The 17,500-nt window shown below is 48.8% G+C and overlaps 1 protein-coding gene, 1 long non-coding RNA gene and 1 pseudogene across 2 annotated transcripts in view; 1 reads left to right on the top strand and 2 right to left on the bottom strand.

Annotated features, from left to right (window-relative positions):
- Positions 1-12,331, top strand: part of LOC135525969 (breast cancer anti-estrogen resistance protein 3 homolog) — a 26,187-nt pseudogene extending 13,856 nt beyond the window's left edge.
- A 2,335-nt stretch (positions 12,332-14,666) lies between these two features.
- Positions 14,667-15,845, bottom strand: LOC135533018 (uncharacterized). The gene is made up of 2 exons (XR_010454434.1): positions 15,174-15,845; positions 14,667-15,142 (listed from the first exon to the last, which is right to left on the bottom strand). It is a non-coding gene; the product is annotated as an uncharacterized LOC135533018 (long non-coding RNA).
- A 1,023-nt stretch (positions 15,846-16,868) lies between these two features.
- The window catches only part of LOC135532981 (cdc42-interacting protein 4 homolog), a 117,750-nt gene continuing 117,118 nt past the window's right edge, over positions 16,869-17,500 (bottom strand). Inside the window, exon 15 of the mRNA XM_064960402.1 lies at positions 16,869-17,046. Coding sequence (XP_064816474.1) covers positions 16,907-17,046 — 140 coding nt within the window. The 3' untranslated portion in view covers positions 16,869-16,906. The remainder of the gene's footprint in view (positions 17,047-17,500) is intronic.

Here is a 17,500-nt window from a genome sequence, read left to right as displayed (position 1 = left end):
CCACACAGACGGCCCTCTCACCCAGGTGACACACACCACACAGACGGCCCTCTCACCCAGGTAACACACACACACACACGGCCCTCACACCCAGGTAACACACACCACACACACGGCCCTCTCACCCAGGTAACACACACACACACACGGCCCTCACCCAGGTAACACACACACACACACACACACGGCCTCACACCCAGGTAACACACACACACTCCACACACACACACACACACACACACACACACACACACACACGGCCCTCACCCAGGTAACACACACACACACCCACGGCTCTCACACCCAGGTAAAACACCCGTTCTGTAGCCCCTCCTGTGGTCCCCAGGTGGAGGTGTGACGCTGCGAGGTTCAGCGGACAGCTGCACCCCGAGCCCCACCCGAAACCCTTCAGAGTGTCCACCTTCTTCCCGGGACTCCTCCCAACCGTCACCGTGTGACCCCTACGACGAGCTGGTCATCCAGGTGCCTGAATCAAAGTAAGAAGAAACCATTTGGGTCTTCCATGTCTCCCAATCTAGGGGTCGTCGTCTCCCAAACTAGGAGTCGTCGTCTCCCAATCTAGGGGTCGTCGTCTCCCAAACTAGGAGTCGTCGTCTCCCAATCTAGGGGCCGTCGTCTCCCATCTAGGGGTCGTCGTCTCCCAAACTAGGAGTCGTCCGTCTCCCAATCTAGGGGTCGTCGTCTCCCAATCTGGGGTCGTCGTCTCCCAATCTAGGGTCGTCGTCTCCCAATCTCGGGTCGTCGTCTCCCAATCTAGGGGTCGTCGTCTCCCAAACTAGGAGTCGTCGTCTCCCAATCTGGGGGTCGTCGTCTCCCAATCTAGGGGTCGTCGTCTCCCAATCTAGGGGTCGTCGTCTCCCAATCTCGGGGTCGTCGTCTCCCATCTAGGAGTCGTCGTCTCCCAATCTAGGGGTCGTCGTCTCCCAATCTCGGGGTCGTCGTCTCCCAAACTAGGGTCGTCGTCTCCCAATCTAGGGGTCGTCGTCTCCCAAACTAGAGTCGTCGTCTCCCAATCTAGGGCCGTCGTCTCCCAATCTAGGGGTCGTCGTCTCCCAATCTAGGGCCGTCGTCTCCCAATCTAGGGGGTCGTCGTCTCCCAATCTAGGGGTCGTCGTCTCCCAATCTCGGGTCGTCGTCTCCCAATCTAGGGGTCGTCGTCTCCCAATCTAGGGGTCGTCGTCTCCCAATCTGGGGTCGTCGTCTCCCAAACTAGGGGTCGTCGTCTCCCAAACTAGGGGTCGTCGTCTCCCAAACTAGGGTCGTCGTCTCCCAAACTCGGGGTCGTCGTCTCCCAAACTCGGGGTCGTCGTCTCCCAAACTAGGGGTCGTCGTCTCCCAAACTAGGGGTCGTCTCCCAATGGCTCAGCCTTGAAGTGGTAGACGTGTATATTGTAAAAAATTGTCTGTCCTTGGTTGCAAGACTCACTATCGCGTTCCAAACGGTCTCTGGAAGCAATGTCAGCACATGAAGTGTTCGTCGGGAGCTTCATGAAATGGGTTTCCATGGCCGAGCAGCCGCACACACAAGCCTAAGATCACCATGTGCAATGCCAAGTGTCGGCTGGAGTGGTGTAAAAACCTCACCGCCATTGGAGTCTGGAGCAGTGGAAACGCGTTCTCTGGAGTGATGAATCACGCTTCACCATCTGGCAGTCCGATGGACGAATCTGGGTTTGGCGGATGCCAGGAGAACTCTATCTGCCCCAATGCATTGTACCAACTGTAAAAGTTTGGTGGAGGAGGAGGAATAATGGTCTGGGACTGTTTTTCATGGTTCGGGCCCCTTAGCTCCAGTGAAGGAAAATATTAACACTACAGCATACAATGAAATTCTAGACAATTCTGTGTGTCCAACTCTGTGGCAACAGTTTGGGGAAGGCCCTTTCTTGTTTCAGCATGAAGATGCCCCCGGTGCACAAAGCGAGGTCCATACAGAAATGGTTTGTCGAGATCGCTGTGGAATAACTTGACTGAACGACACAGAGCCCTGAGCTCAACCCCATCGAACACCTTTGGGATGAATTGGAATGCTGACTGTGAGCCCTAATCGCCAGACATCAGTGGCCAACCTCACTACTTCTCGTGGCTGAATGGAAGCAAATCCCCACAGCAATGTTCTAACATCTAGTGGAAAGCCTTCCCAGAAGAGTGGAGGCTGTTATAGCAGCAATGTTCCAACATCTAGTGGAAAGCCTTCCCAGAAGAGTGGAGGCTGTTATAGCAGCAATGTTCCAACATCTAGTGGAAAGCCTTCCCAGAAGAGTGGAGGCTGTTATAGCAGCAATGTTCCAACATCTAGCGGAAAGCCTTCCCAGAAGAGTGGAGGCTGTTATGGCAGCACTGTTCCAACATCTAGTGGAAAGCCTTCCCAGAAGAGTGGAGGCTGTTATAGCAGCAATGTTCTAACATCTAGTGGAAAGCCTTCCCAGAAGAGTGGAGGCTGTTATAGCAGCAATGTTCCAGCATCTAGCGGAAAGCCTTCCCAGAAGAGTGGAGGCTGTTATAGCAGCAATGTTCCAACATCTAGCGGAAAGCCTTCCCAGAAGAGTGGAGGCTGTTATAGCAGCAATGTTCTAACATCTAGTGGAAAGCCTTCCCAGAAGAGTGGAGGCTGTTATAGCAGCAATGTTCCAACATCTAGTGGAAAGCCTTCCCAGAAGAGTGGAGGCTGTTATAGCAGCAATGTTCCAACATCTAGTGGAAAGCCTTCCCAGAAGAGTGGAGGCTGTTATAGCAGCAATGTTCTAACATCTAGCGGAAAGCCTTCCCAGAAGAGTGGAGGCTGTTATAGCAGCAATGTTCTAACATCTAGCGGAAAGCCTTCCCAGAAGAAGGAGGCTGTTATAGCAGCAATGTTCCAACATCTAGTGGAAAGCCTTCCCAGAGAGGCTGTTATAGCAGCAATGTTCTAACATCTAGTGGAAAGCCTTCCCAGAAGAGGAGGCTGTTATGGCAGCACTGTTCCAACATCTAGTGGAAAGCCTTCCCAGAAGAGGAGGCTGTTATAGCAGCAATGTTCCAACATCTAGTGGAAAGCCTTCCCAGAAGAGTGGATGCTGCTATTACAGCCATGTTCCATCTTCTAGTGGAAAGCCCTCCAGGAAGAGTGGAGGCTGTTATAGCAGCAATGTTCCAACATCTAGTGGAAAGCCTTCCCAGAAGAGGAGGCTGTTATAGCAGCAATGTTCTAACATCTAGTGGAAAGCCTTCCCAGAAGAGGAGGCTGTTATAGCAGCAATGTTCTAACATCTAGTGGAGGCTGTTATAGCAGCAAAGGGGGAACAACTCCACATTAATGTCCTTGGTTTTGGAATGAGATACTCGGCGGCAGGTGTCCACATACTTTTGGTTATGTAGTGTGTATGTGTTATTGTGTTTTCTGTCAGAAAGCGGGGCCACGTGGACAGGCTGCGTGCGGAGGAGAAGTGGCAGAGCAGAGCCGTCTCACTGAGACCTCCTTCAGCTTCCTGGAGGCACAGGAAAGCGGGAGTTGCCTCCCGGTTACCAACTGACGGACAGGTCCAGGAGGAAGAGGAGGATTCACACTTTCCAGAGGCCGCAGGTTGGTTGTTGTTGGGTGTTTATTTCTTTTGATTTACAATGAACGGCATTGTGATGTAGGGGATTCTAGTATATGTTTATTGGACAGCATTGTGATGTAGGTGATTCTATTAGATGTTTATTGGACAGCATTGTGATGTAGGGGATTCTATTAGATGTTTATTGGACAGCATTGTGATGTAGGGGATTCTATTAGATGTTTATTGGACAGCATTGTGATGTAGGGGATTCTATTAGATGTTTATTGGACAACATTGTGATGTAGGGGATTCTTTTAGATGTTTATTGAACAACATTGTGATGTAGGGGATTCTAGTATATGTTTATTGGACAACATTGTGATGTAGGGAATCCTATTAGATGTTTATTGAACAACATTGTGATGTAGGGGATTCTATTAGATGTTTTATTGGACAGCATTGTGATGTAGGGAATTCTATTATATGTTTATTGAACAGCATTGTGATGGAGGATTCTATTATATGTTTATTGAACAACATTGTGATGTAGTTGATGTTATGTAGCTCAGTTTGACTAGATGTTGGCGAATAACAGACTATGAACTCGTAGTGTAACATGCGTAACAGTCAAATGTAATGTAATCCTGCTACAACACAACAACAAACCTAATTTAGGAGTTATACAGAGATGTTACTACCAGACTGGACCAGTTTGAGAAGTAGCATGTTATTAACATGTTACCAGGTGGAGACGTGTTTAAGACTGGACCAGATTGAGAAGTAGCATGTTATTAACATGTTATCAGGTGGAGCGTGTTTCAGACTGGACCAGTTTGAGAAGTAGCATGTTATTAACATGTTACCAGGTGGAGACGTGTTTCAGACTGGACCAGTTTGAGAAGTAGCATGTTATTAACATGTTACCAGGTGGAGACGTGTTTCAGACTGGACCAGTTTGAGAAGTAGCATGTTATTAACATGTTATCAGGTGGAGACGTGTTTCAGACTGGACCAGTTTGAGAAGTAGCATGTTATTAACATGTTACCAGGTGGAGACGTGTTTCAGACTGGACCAGTTTGAGAAGTAGCATGTTATTAACATGTTATCAGGTGGAGACGTGTTTAAGACTGGACCAGTTTGAGAAGTAGCATGTTATTAACATGTTACCAGGTGGAGACGTGTTTCAGACTGGACCAGTTTGAGAAGAAGTAGCATGTTATTAACATGTTACCAGGTGGAGACGGTGTCGTGTTTCAGACTGGACCAGTTTGAGTCCCTCCTGCTACCAGAAAATAACAGACCTCTAGACCCCACCGTTCTCATGGTGCTCAAAGAACTGTTCACACGCTCCAACGCCATGACAACCGCTCTGCACATCCTCAGTGTCGACTGCCAGGTAAGACGTAGTTATAAACACACACACACACCTATGCACTATAATATCACTCACACTCACACACACACACACACACACACACACACAACACACACACACACACACACACACACACACACACACACACACACACACACACTCCTATGCACTATAATATCACACACACACACTCCTATACACTATAATATCACACACACACACACACATATACACTCCTATGCACTATAATATCACACACACACACACACACACACACACATACACTCCTATGCACTATAATATCACACACACACACACACATATACACTCCTATGCACTGTAATATCACACACACACACACCTATGCACTATAATATCTCACACACACACTATAATATCACACACACCTATGCACTATAATATAACACACACACACACACACACACCTATGCACTATAATATCACACACACACACACTATAATATCACACACACACCTATGCACTATAATATCTCTCTCACACACACACTATAATATCTCTCACACACACACACACTATAATATCACACACACACCTATGCACTATAATATCACACATGCTTTGTCTGTCTCTGTGTGTGTAGGTGGCTCGTATCGTGGGTGTGACAGAGGACCAGAAGAGGATGATGGGAGTTGGCTCAGGTCTGGAGCTGGTCACCCTGTCTCACGGACAACAGCTCAGACAGGACCTGCTGGAGAGGTACTGCACGCACATACACACGCACATACACACGCACACACACACACGCACACATGCACGCACGCACGCACATACACACGCACATACACACGCACGCACATACGCACGCACATACACACGCACGCACATACACACGCACGCACATACGCACGCACATACACACGCACGCACATACATGCACGCACGCACATACACACACACGCACATACACGCGCACATACACACGCACATACACGCACGCACATACACACGCACGCACATACACACGCACATACACACGCACGCACATACACACGCATACGCACTTACGCACGCACATACACACGCACGCACATACACACGCACGCACATACACACGCACGCACATACACACGCACGCACATACACACACATGCCTCAAATATGAACATCTGACTCTGTGTGTGTGTCAGGCACCACCTGCTAGCCCTGGGCGTTGCCATAGATATCCTGGGCTGTACAGGGACGGTAGGTCAGAGGGCCACGGTGCTGCATAAAGTCATCCTATTGGCCCAGGCCCTGAGAGACCACGCCCACAACCTCTACGCCTTCTCAGCCGTCATGAAGGCTCTGGAGATGCCTCAGGTAACACACACACAGTACACTCGCACACTGTACGCACACACACACACACACCCTCACACTATGCTGTGTTTTAAAGACCCTAGAGATGCCTCAGGTCACTAAAGTGTGTGTGTATGTGTGTGTGTGTACTGTGTGTATGTGTGTGTGTGTGTAATGTGTGTGTGTGTATGTACTGTGTGTGCTGTGTGTGTGTGTGTGTGTAATGTGTGTGTGTGTACTGTGTGTGTGTACTTTGTGTGTGTGTACGTACTGTGTGTGTGTAGGTAGTCCGTCTGGAGAGGACATGGAGGGCACTGAGGAGGAACCACAGAGAGCGCTGTGATGTTTGAGAAGACCCTCAAACCCTTCATGATCGCTCTGAATGACGGAGATGGTGAGGGAGTGTGTGTGTGTGTGTGTGTGTGTATTTGTAATGTGTGTGTGTGGGTGACTCTGTGGTGCAGGGCCCCTGACTGTGTGTGTAATGTGTGTGTGTGGGTAGACTCTGTTGTACAGGGCCCCTGACTGTGTGTGTAATGTGTGTGTGTGTGGGTAATCTGTGGTACAGGGTCCCCTGACTGTGTGTGTAATGTGTGTGTGTGTGTGTGTGTGTGTGTGTGTGTGTGTGTGTGTAATGTATTTGTAATGTGTGTGTGTGTAGACTCTGTGGTGCAGGGCCCCTGACTGTGTGTGTAATGTGTGTGTGTGTGTAGACTCTGTGGTACAGGGTCCCCTGTGTGTGTGTGTGTGTGTGTGTGTGTGTGTGTGTGTGTGTGTGTGTGTGTGTGTAATGTGTGTGTGTGTGTGTGTGTGTGTAGACTCTGTGGTGCAGGGCCCCTGGCTGTGTGTGTGTGTAATGTATTTGTAATGTGTGTGTGTGTAGACTCTGTGGTGCAGGGCCCCCTGGCTGTGTGTGTGTGTAATGTATTTGTAATGTGTGGGTAGACTCTATGGTACAGGGTCCCTGACTGTGTGTGTAATGTATTTGTAATGTGTGTGTGTGTGTGTGTGTAGACTCTGTGGTGCAGGGCCCCCTGGCTGTGTGTGTAATGTGTGTGTGTGTGTGTGTGTAGACTCTGTGGTGCAGGGCCCCCTGGCTGTGTGTGTAATGTGTGTGTGTGTGTGTGTGTAGACTCTGTGGTGCAGGGCCCCCTGGCTGTGTGTGTAATGTGTGTGTGTGTGTGTGTAGACTCTGTGGTGCAGGGCCCCCTGGCTGTGTGTGTAATGTATTTGTAATGTGTGTGTGTGTAGACTCTGTGGTGCAGGGCCCCTGGCTGTGTGTGTAATGTATTTGTAATGTGTGTGTGTGTAGACTCTGTGGTGCAGGGCCCCTGGCTGTGTGTGTAATGTATTTGTAATGTGTGTGTAGACTCTGTGGTGCAGGGCCCCCTGGCTGTGTGTAATGTATTTGTAATGTGTGTGTAGACTCTGTGGTGCAGGGCCCCTGGCTGTGTGTGTAATGTATTTGTAATGTGTGTGTAGACTCTGTGGTACAGGGCCCCCTGGCTGTGTGTGTGTGTAATGTATTTGTAATGTGTGTGTAGACTCTGTGGTGCAGGGCCCCCTGGCTGTGTGTGTAATGTATTTGTAATGTGTGTGTAGACTCTGTGGTGCAGGGCCCCCTGGCTGTGTGTGTGTGTAATGTATTTGTAATGTGTGTGTAGACTCTGTGGTACAGGGCCCCCTGGCTGTGTGTGTGTGTAATGTATTTGTAATGTGTGTGTAGACTCTGTGGTACAGGGCCCCCTGGCTGTGTGTGTGTGTAATGTATTTGTAATGTGTGTGTAGACTCTGTGGTGCAGGGCCCCCTGGCTGTGTGTAATGTGTGTGTAGACTCTGTGGTACAGGGCCCCCTGGCTGTGTGTGTGTAATGTATTTGTAATGTGTGTGTAGACTCTGTGGTGCAGGGCCCCTGACTGTGTGTGTAATGTATTTGTAATGTGTGTGTAGACTCTGTGGTGCAGGGCCCCTGGCTGTGCCTACCTGGTTCCCCTCCTGAGGCTGATGGAGGGAGAGGAGGGAGAACACACAGAGAGAGGCTGCCAGTTGTTATACAACACCCTGCAGGCGGCACGCAACGCAGCGCTACACGCCCCCACAGTACCAGGAGCACGCACACAGCCTGCTCACAGGTAGCACACTCAGCCTGCTCACAGGTAGCACACTCAGCCTGCTCACAGGTAGCACACACAGCCTGCTCACAGGTAGCACACAGCCTGCTCACAGGTGCACACACAGCCTGCTCACAGGTAGCACACAGCCTGCTCACAGGGTAGCACACAGCCTGCTCACAGGTAGCACACTCAGCCTGCTCACAGGTAGCACACAGCCTGCTCACAGGTAGCACACACAGCCTGCTCACACGTAGCACACACAGCCTGCTCACAGGTAGCACACAGCCTGCTCACAGGTAGCACTCAGCCTGCTCACAGGTAGCACACACAGCCTGCTCACAGGTAACACACAGCCTGCTCACAGGTAGCACACACAGCCTGCTCACAGGTAGCACACACAGCCTGCTCACAGGTAGCACTCACAGCCTGCTCACAGGTAGCACACACAGCCTGCTCACAGGTAGCACTCAGCCTGCTCACAGGTAACACACACAGCCTGCTCACAGGTAGCACACAGCCTGCTCACAGGTAGCACACAGCCTGCTCACAGGTGGCACACAGCCTGCTCACAGGTAGCACACACAGCCTGCTCACAGGTGGCACACAGCCTGCTCACAGGTAGTACACACAGCCTGCTCACAGGTAACACACAGCCTGCTCACAGGTAGCACACACAGCCTGCTCACAGGTAGCACACAGCCTGCTCACAGGTAGCACACAGCCTGCTCACAGGTAGCACACAGCCTGCTCACAGGTAGCACACAGCCTGCTCACAGGTAGCACACAGCCTGCTCACAGGTAACACACACAGCCTGCTCACAGGTAGCGCACAGCCTGCTCACAGGTAGCACACACAGCCTGCTCACAGGTAACACACACAGCCTGCTCACAGGTGGCACACACAGCCTGCTCACAGGTAGCACACTCAGCCTGCTCACAGGTAGCACACACAGCCTGCTCACAGGTAACACACAGCCTGCTCACAGGTAGCACACAGCCTGCTCACAGGTAGCACACACAGCCTGCTCACAGGTAGCACACAGCCTGCTCACAGGTAGCACACAGCCTGCTCACAGGTAGCGCACACAGCCTGCTCACAGGTAGCACACACAGCCTGCTCACAGGTAGCACACAGCCTGCTCACAGGTAGCACACACAGCCTGCTCACAGGTGGCACACACAGCCTGCTCACAGGTAGCACACAGCCTGCTCACAGGTAGCACACACAGCCTGCTCACAGGTAGCACACACAGCCTGCTCACAGGTAGCACACACAGCCTGCTCACAGGTAGCACACAGCCTGCTCACAGGTAGCACACTCCAGCCTGCTCACAGGTAGCACACAGCCTGCTCACAGGTAGCACACAGCCTGCTCACAGGTAGCACACAGCCTGCTCACAGGTAGCACACACTCAGCCTGCTCACAGGTAGCACACTCAGCCTGCTCACAGGTAGCACACAGCCTGCTCACAGGTAACACACAGCCTGCTCACAGGTAGCACACAGCCTGCTCACAGGTAGCACACTCAGCCTGCTCACAGGTAGCACACAGCCTGCTCACAGGTAGCACACAGCCTGCTCACAGGTAACACACAGCCTGCTCACAGGTAGCACACACAGCCTGCTCACAGGTAGCACACACAGCCTGCTCACAGGTAGCACACACAGCCTGCTCACAGGTAGCACACAGCCTGCTCACAGGTAACACACAGCCTGCTCACAGGTAGCACACAGCCTGCTCACAGGTAGCACACACAGCCTGCTCACAGGTAGCACACTCAGCCTGCTCACAGGTAGCACACAGCCTGCTCACAGGTAGCACAGCCTGCTCACTGGCACACAGCCTGCTCACAGGTAGCACACAGCCTGCTCACAGGTAGCACACAGCCTGCTCACAGGTAGCACACAGCCTGCTCACAGGTAGCACACACAGCCTGCTCACAGGTAGCACACTCAGTCTGCTCACAGGTAGCACACACAGCCTGCACACAGGTAGCACACTCAGCCTGCTCACAGGTAGCACACTCAGCCTGCTCACAGGCAGCACACACAGCCTGCTCACAGGTAGCACACACAGCCTGCTCACAGGTAGCACTCAGCCTGCTCACAGGTAGCACACAGCCTGCCTGTAGCACACAGCCTGCTCACAGGTAGCACACACAGCCTGCCTAGAGGTAGCACACTCAGCTCTACTCAGAGGTAGCACACTCAGCCTGCTCACAGGTAGCACACTCAGCCTGCTCACAGGTAGCACACTCAGCCTGCTCACAGGTAGCACACAGCCTGCTCACAGGTAGCACACACAGCCTGCTCACAGGTAGCACACAGCCTGCTCACAGGTAGCACACACAGCCTGCTCACAGGTAGCACACTCAGCCTGCTCACAGGTAACACACATTATAGAAAACACACATCCAATTGACGATGAAGGAAAAAGGAATCTGCACACTGCTCCAGGTCCTATCCCTGATATTTAATATGTTTACGTATCGGCCTTCGTCAGAGCTTTTGTGAATCTTTTTCAATTAGCCCAGTGCAACAATATGATGAAGTGTGAATAGGAAAATGGTTCCAAATAAATGACATCATCACGCGTTCCACCACCCATGTTATCTACATCATTACGTGTGCCACCACCCATGTTATCTACATCATTACGCGTTCCACCACCCATGTTATCTACATCATTACGTGTTCCACCACCCATGTTATCTACATCATTACGCGTTCCACCACCCATGTTATCTACATCATTACGCGTTCCACCACCCATGTTATCTACATCATTACGTGTTCCACCACCCATGTTATCTACATCATTACGCGTTCCACCACCCATGTTATCTACATCATTACGTGTTCCACCACCCATGTTATCTACATCATTACGCGTGCCACCACCCATGTTATCTACATCATTACGCGTGCCACCACCCATGTTATCTACATCATTACGTGTTCCACCACCCATGTTATCTACATCATTACGCGTTCCACCACCCATGTTATCTACATCATTACGCGTTCCACCACCCATGTTATCTACATCATTACGCGTTCCACCACCCATGTTATCTACATCATTACGCGTTCCACCACCCATGTTATCTACATCATTACGCGGTCCACCACCCATGTTATCTACATCATTACGCGTTCCACCACCCATGTTATCTACATCATTACGCGTTCCACCACCCATGTTATCTACATCATTACGCGTTCCACCACCCATGTTATCTACATCATTACGCGTTCCACCACCCATGTTATCTACATCATTACGTGTTCCACCACCCATGTTATCTACATCATTATGCACTTATTTGTTTTTTCCTTTGCCTCCAGCCCCCTTCGATGTGTAGAACGGATGTGGGTGGGGGCCAGGTCTACATAAGGGTGCGAATTTAAAAAGATTCACAAAAGCTCTGACGAAGGCCGATAGGTAAGCTTATTAAATATCAGTGATGCTACCAAGAGCAGTGCGCGGTTTCCTTTTTCCTTCATCCTGTTCAACAACTGTTGCCAGGCACCTGCAAAGAGATTTATTTATTTACACATCCAATTCACATTAGTCCTGCCTCATAACAATTCCGAGTCACTGATTGGCCGTGTGCCCTGTCACTCTGTCCCGGCAGGTGACTGGGAGCCAATCCCAGAGCTGCTGGAGGGGTTCAGGACAGAGTTTGCCCTGAGGCTGTTCTGGGGTCAGACTGGAGCCGCGGCAGACAAGGAGAAACGCTACGACAAGTTTGACAAGATCCTCACCGTGCTCTCCAACAAACTGGAGCCTACCGAGGAGTTCTCCCCGGAACTCTGACCCTTTAAACTCTATACTGTGACCTGGGCTGCATTCAGGAGGGCGCAACGTTGCACAACAGTTTGAAATCTGTAACCCGTTTTCCCTGGATCATTATTCATTAGAAGCTTTTTGTAGCAAAAAAATAATAATAAAAAAAGTTTGTTATTGGATAAGTTCAGGTGTTTCCTCCCTGTTTCAGTCCGTTTCAGTGCCTAATGAATATATCCTGGGATGTGTGTCTGGGTGTTTCTGTGGTTCTCACCCACGGGGTTCATACCTAGCAGGTGTGGATGTGTTGGTTTCCCCTCATAAACCTGGCAAAGGTCTACGTCCCAAATGGCACCCTATTCTCTATGAAGGGCCATTACCAAGGCTCTGGTAATGGGCACGATACAGGGAATAGGGCTCTAGATGAAAGTAGGGCACGATACAGGGAATAGGGCTCTGGTAATGGGCACGTATACAGGGAATAGGGCTCTAGATGAAAGTAGGGCACGATACAGGGAATAGGGCTCTAGATGAAAGTAGGGCACGATACAGGGAATAGGGCTCTGGTAATGGGCACGATACAGGGAATAGGGCTCTGGTAATGGGCACGATACAGGGAATAGGGCTCTAGATGAAAGTAGGGCACGATACAGGGAATAGGGCTCTAGATGAAAGTAGGGCTCTGGTTGAAAGTAGGGCACGATACAGGGAATAGGGCTCTAGATGAAAGTAGGGCACGGTACAGGGAATAGGGCTCTAGATGAAAGTAGGGCTCTGGTTGAAAGTAGGGCACGATACAGGGAATAGGGCTCTAGTTAAAAGTAGGGCACGATACAGGGAATAGGGCTCTAGATGAAAGTAGGGCACGATACAGGGAATAGGGCTCTAGATGAAAGTAGGGCACGATACAGGGAATAGGGTTCTAGATTAAAGTAGGGCACGATACAGGGAATAGGGCTCTAGATGAAAGTAGGGCACGATACAGGGAATAGGGCTCTAGATGAAAGTAGGGCACGATACAGGGAATAGGGCTCTGGTTGAATGTAGGGCACGATACAGGGAATAGGGCTCTGGTTGAAAGTAGGGCACGATACAGGGAATAGGGCTCTAGATGAAAGTAGGGCACGATACAGGGAATAGGGTTCTAGATTAAAGTAGGGCACGATACAGGGAATAGGATGCTATTTGGGACGTAGACAAGGTGCATGATGTGCTTCTACTGGTTGTTGGTTCAGGTGTGTCAAAATGTTGACCTGTAGAGTTTACCTGTTAACACGTTCTGTGTTCAGACAACTTTATTCTGTAGAGTTTACCCTGTTAACAACTTTATTCTGTAGAGTTTACCTGTTAACAACTTTATTCTGTAGAGTTTACCCTGTTAACAACTTTATCTGTGATATCGACTTTATTCTGTAGAGTTTACCTGTTAACGACTTTATTCTGTAGAGTTTACCTGTTAACGACTTTATTCTGTAGAGTTTACCTGTTAACGACTTTATTCTGTAGAGTTTACCTGTTAACGACTTTATTCTGTAGAGTTTACCTGTTAACAACTTTATTCTGCAGAGTTTACCCTGTTAACAACTTTATTCTGTAGAGTTTACCTGTTAACGACTTTATTCTGTAGAGTTTACCTGTTAACGACTTTATTCTGTAGAGTTTACCTGTTAACGACTTTATTCTGTAGAGTTTACCTGTTAACGACTTTATTCTGTAGAGTTTACCTGTTAACGACTTTATTCTGTAGAGTTTACCTGTTAACGACTTTATTCTGTAGAGTTTACCTGTTAACGACTTTATTCTGTAGAGTTTGCCCTGTTAACAACTTTATTCTGCAGAGTTTACCCTGTTAACAACTTTATTCTGCAGAGTTTACCTGTTAACAACTTTATTCTGCAGAGTTTACCTGTTAACAACTTTATTCTGCAGAGTTTACCCTGTTAACGACTTTATTCTGTAGAGTTTACCCTGTTAACAACTTTATTCTGTAGAGTTTACCTGTTAACAACTTTATTCTGTAGAGTTTACCTGTTAACGACTTTATTCTGTAGAGTTTACCCTGTTAACAACTTTATTCTGTAGAGTTTACCTGTTAACAACTTTATTCTGTAGAGTTTACCTGTTAACAACTTTATTCTGTAGAGTTTACCTGTTAACAACTTTATTCTGTAGAGTTTACCTGTTAACAACTTTATTCTGCAGAGTTTACCCTGTTAACAACTTTATTCTGCAGAGTTTACCTGTTAACAACTTTATTTTGTAGAGTTTACCTGTTAACAACTTTATTCTGTAGAGGTTACCTGTTAACAACTTTATTCTGCAGAGTTTACCTGTTAACACGTTGTGTGTTCAGACAACTTTCTTCAACCGGCCAGGTGTCTGTGAAAGTAGTTTTTTTTAAGGGAAAGTTCTGAGTTAACACGTTTTCTATTCAGATGATATAAATGATTTAAAACATCACTGTGTCAACTTTGGTCTGTTAAAAAAAGACAACACACTACAAAATGAAACAAAAACATCAAATTTTTACATAAATCTATTTTTATTTTTTTCTCAATCAAAATAGTTCACAGGGTACTTAGAGGTCAACACATAAGTAGTTTTAACATGTGATCATATAATAACACACAGACACTCCATAAAACATTGAGAAGCAGCGAGTGACGAGTCCAGTTCCACTTAACCAGGGAGACGTGAGGTCAGACTAGACCTGGAGGGCTGACAGACACTGCCTCCCCTGTGGCCTCCTGTTCCCCCGTGGGCCCCCCTGTTCCCCCGTGGGCCCCCCTGTTCCCCCGTGGGCCCCCCTGTTCCCCCGTGGGCCCTCGGGTCAAATGTGGTGCACTATGTAGGGTATAGGGTGCCATTTTGGGACATGTAGTTGATACAGAAACACCAGGGGTCCTCCAGGAGAAGTTAGACAGCAGTAGTCACAACACCACCACAGAGCCATCTGATTGGCCAGAACCTGACCACAGAGCCATCTGATTGGCCAGAACCTGACCACAGAGCCATCTGATTGGCCAGAACCTGACCACAGACAGTTAAACCACAAAAAGAGAGATAAACAGAACAAAGAAACAACAACCAAAACAGTCTGTATGAACTGGACCAGACGGTAACCATAACAACCACAGACATGGTCAGAGAATCAGACAACCAATAAGAACCTCAGAAACATTTAAAAATTTACCAGTTTCACATACAGTCTCGCGTCCCAATTGGCCCCCTCTTCCCCATAGGCCTCTGATCAAAATTAGTGTGCTAAATAGGGAATAGGGATCTGGTCAACAGTAGTGTACTATATAGGGAATAGGGCTCTGGTCTATAGTAGTGTTCTATATAGGGAATAGGCCTCTGGTCAAAATTAGTGCACTATATAGGGAATAGGGCTCTGGTCGACAGTAGTGTTCTATATAGGGAATAGGGTTTCATTTGGGATCTAACCACTCTTCTGATGAGAAAACATGTGACAAACAAGTACACTATATAGAAAACAGGGTGGGCGTTTGGGACGCAGAACATGGTCCATAATATAGTGGCTTCACCATCCAGCTGATAACAATTTCATCCAAATCTGATAACTAGGATAGCAGTCATTTAATATAAAAACAATCACAATGTCATGGCAACTAATGATCTGTGATTAGGTAAGTATAGGGAGAGAGGAATGGGACTGGGAGAGAGGGGGTGGAGGGAGGAGGAGGGGGTGGAGAGAGGGAGGATGAAGAGGTAGAGAGAGAGGTAGAGAGAGAGGTAGAGAGAGGTAGAGAGAGAGGTAGAGAGAGAGTGGTAGAGAGAGAGAGAGGTAGAGAGAGGTAGAGAGAGAGTGGTAGAGAGAGGTAGAGAGAGATAGAGAGAGGTAGAGAGAGGTAGAGAGAGGTAGAGAGAGAGAGAGAGAGAGGTAGAGAGAGAGAGTGGTAGAGAGAGAGGTAGAGAGAGAGAGAGAGAGAGAGAGAGAGGTAGAGAGAGAGAGTGGTAGAGTGAGAGAGGTGAGAGAGAGACAAAGGTAGAGAGAGAGGTAAAGCGTGAGAGAGAGGTAGAGAGAGTTAGAAAGAGATAGAGAGAGCGGTAGAGAGAAGTAGAGAGAGAGAGAGACAGAGGTAGGAGAGAGGTAAAGCATGAGAGAGGTAGAGCGAGAGAGAGAGTGGTAGAGAGAGTGGTAGAGAGAGAGTGGTAGAGTGGAGAGAGAAGGTAGAGAGAGTGAGAGAGGTAGAGAGAGTGAGAGAGGTGAGAGAGAGTGAGAGAGAGGTAGAGAGAGTGAGAGAGAGGTAGAGAGAGAGAGGTAGAGAGGTAGAGAGAGTGGTAGAGAGAGAGGTGTAGAGAGGGGTAGAGAGAGTGGTAGAGAGAGTGGTAGAGAGAGTGGTAGAGAGAGTGGTAGAGAGAGTGGTAGAGAGAGGTGGTAGAGGAGAGAGTGGTAGAGAGAGAGAGGTAGAGAGAGGTAGAGAGAGGTAGAGAGAGTGAGAGTGGTAGAGTGAGAGAGAGGTAGAGAGAGAGTGAGAGTGGTAGAGTGAAAGAGAGGTAGAGAGAGAGAGGTAGAGAGAGAGTGAGAGTGGTAGAGTGAGAGAGAGAGGTAGAGAGAGAGTAACAGAGTAAGAGAGAGTGAGAGAGAGGTAGATAGAGAGATGAAGGGGTGGTACTGCTTAAACACACAGAATGGAAGTCCTTGGCTGAAAGGAGTGTGTGTCCTTCCGTCCGTGTGTTAAATCGGTGTATCCACGTGGGTGTGTTAAATCGGTGTATCCACGTGGGTGTGTTATTGTCTAGAATTTGACGTAGGATGAGGGGATGTATCCTTCGTCTCCGTTGGCTCGTAGAACCCTCATCCATCCATCTCCTTTATCACTCTCCATCACACTGAGCTGTTCGCCTTCTGTTATTGACACTGTCCCCTGACTGGAACCTGGAGACACACACTAGTTATAGACACTGTCCCCTGACTGGAACCTAGAGACACACACTAGTTATAGACACTGTCCCCTGACTGGAACCAGGAGACACACACTAGTTATAGACACTGTCCCCTGACTGGAACCTGGAGACACACACTAGTTATAGACACTGTCCCCTGACTGGAACCTGGAGACACACACTAGTTATAGACACTGTCCCCTGACTGGAACCTGGAGACACACACTAGTTATAGACACTGTCCCCTGACTGGAACCTGGAGACACACACTAGTTATAGACACTGTCCCCTGACTGGAACCTGGAGACACACACTAGTTATAGACACTGTCCCCTACTGGAACCTGGAGACACACACTAGTTATAGACACTGTCCCCTGACTGGAACCTGGAGACACACACTAGTTATAGACACTGTCCCCTGACTGGAACCTGGAGACACACACT

The sequence above is a fragment of the Oncorhynchus masou genome, chromosome 5 (genome assembly GCF_036934945.1).
Source record: "Oncorhynchus masou masou isolate Uvic2021 chromosome 5, UVic_Omas_1.1, whole genome shotgun sequence".
NCBI lineage: Eukaryota > Metazoa > Chordata > Actinopteri > Salmoniformes > Salmonidae > Oncorhynchus > Oncorhynchus masou.
This window is presented reverse-complemented; position numbering and strand designations above follow the sequence as displayed.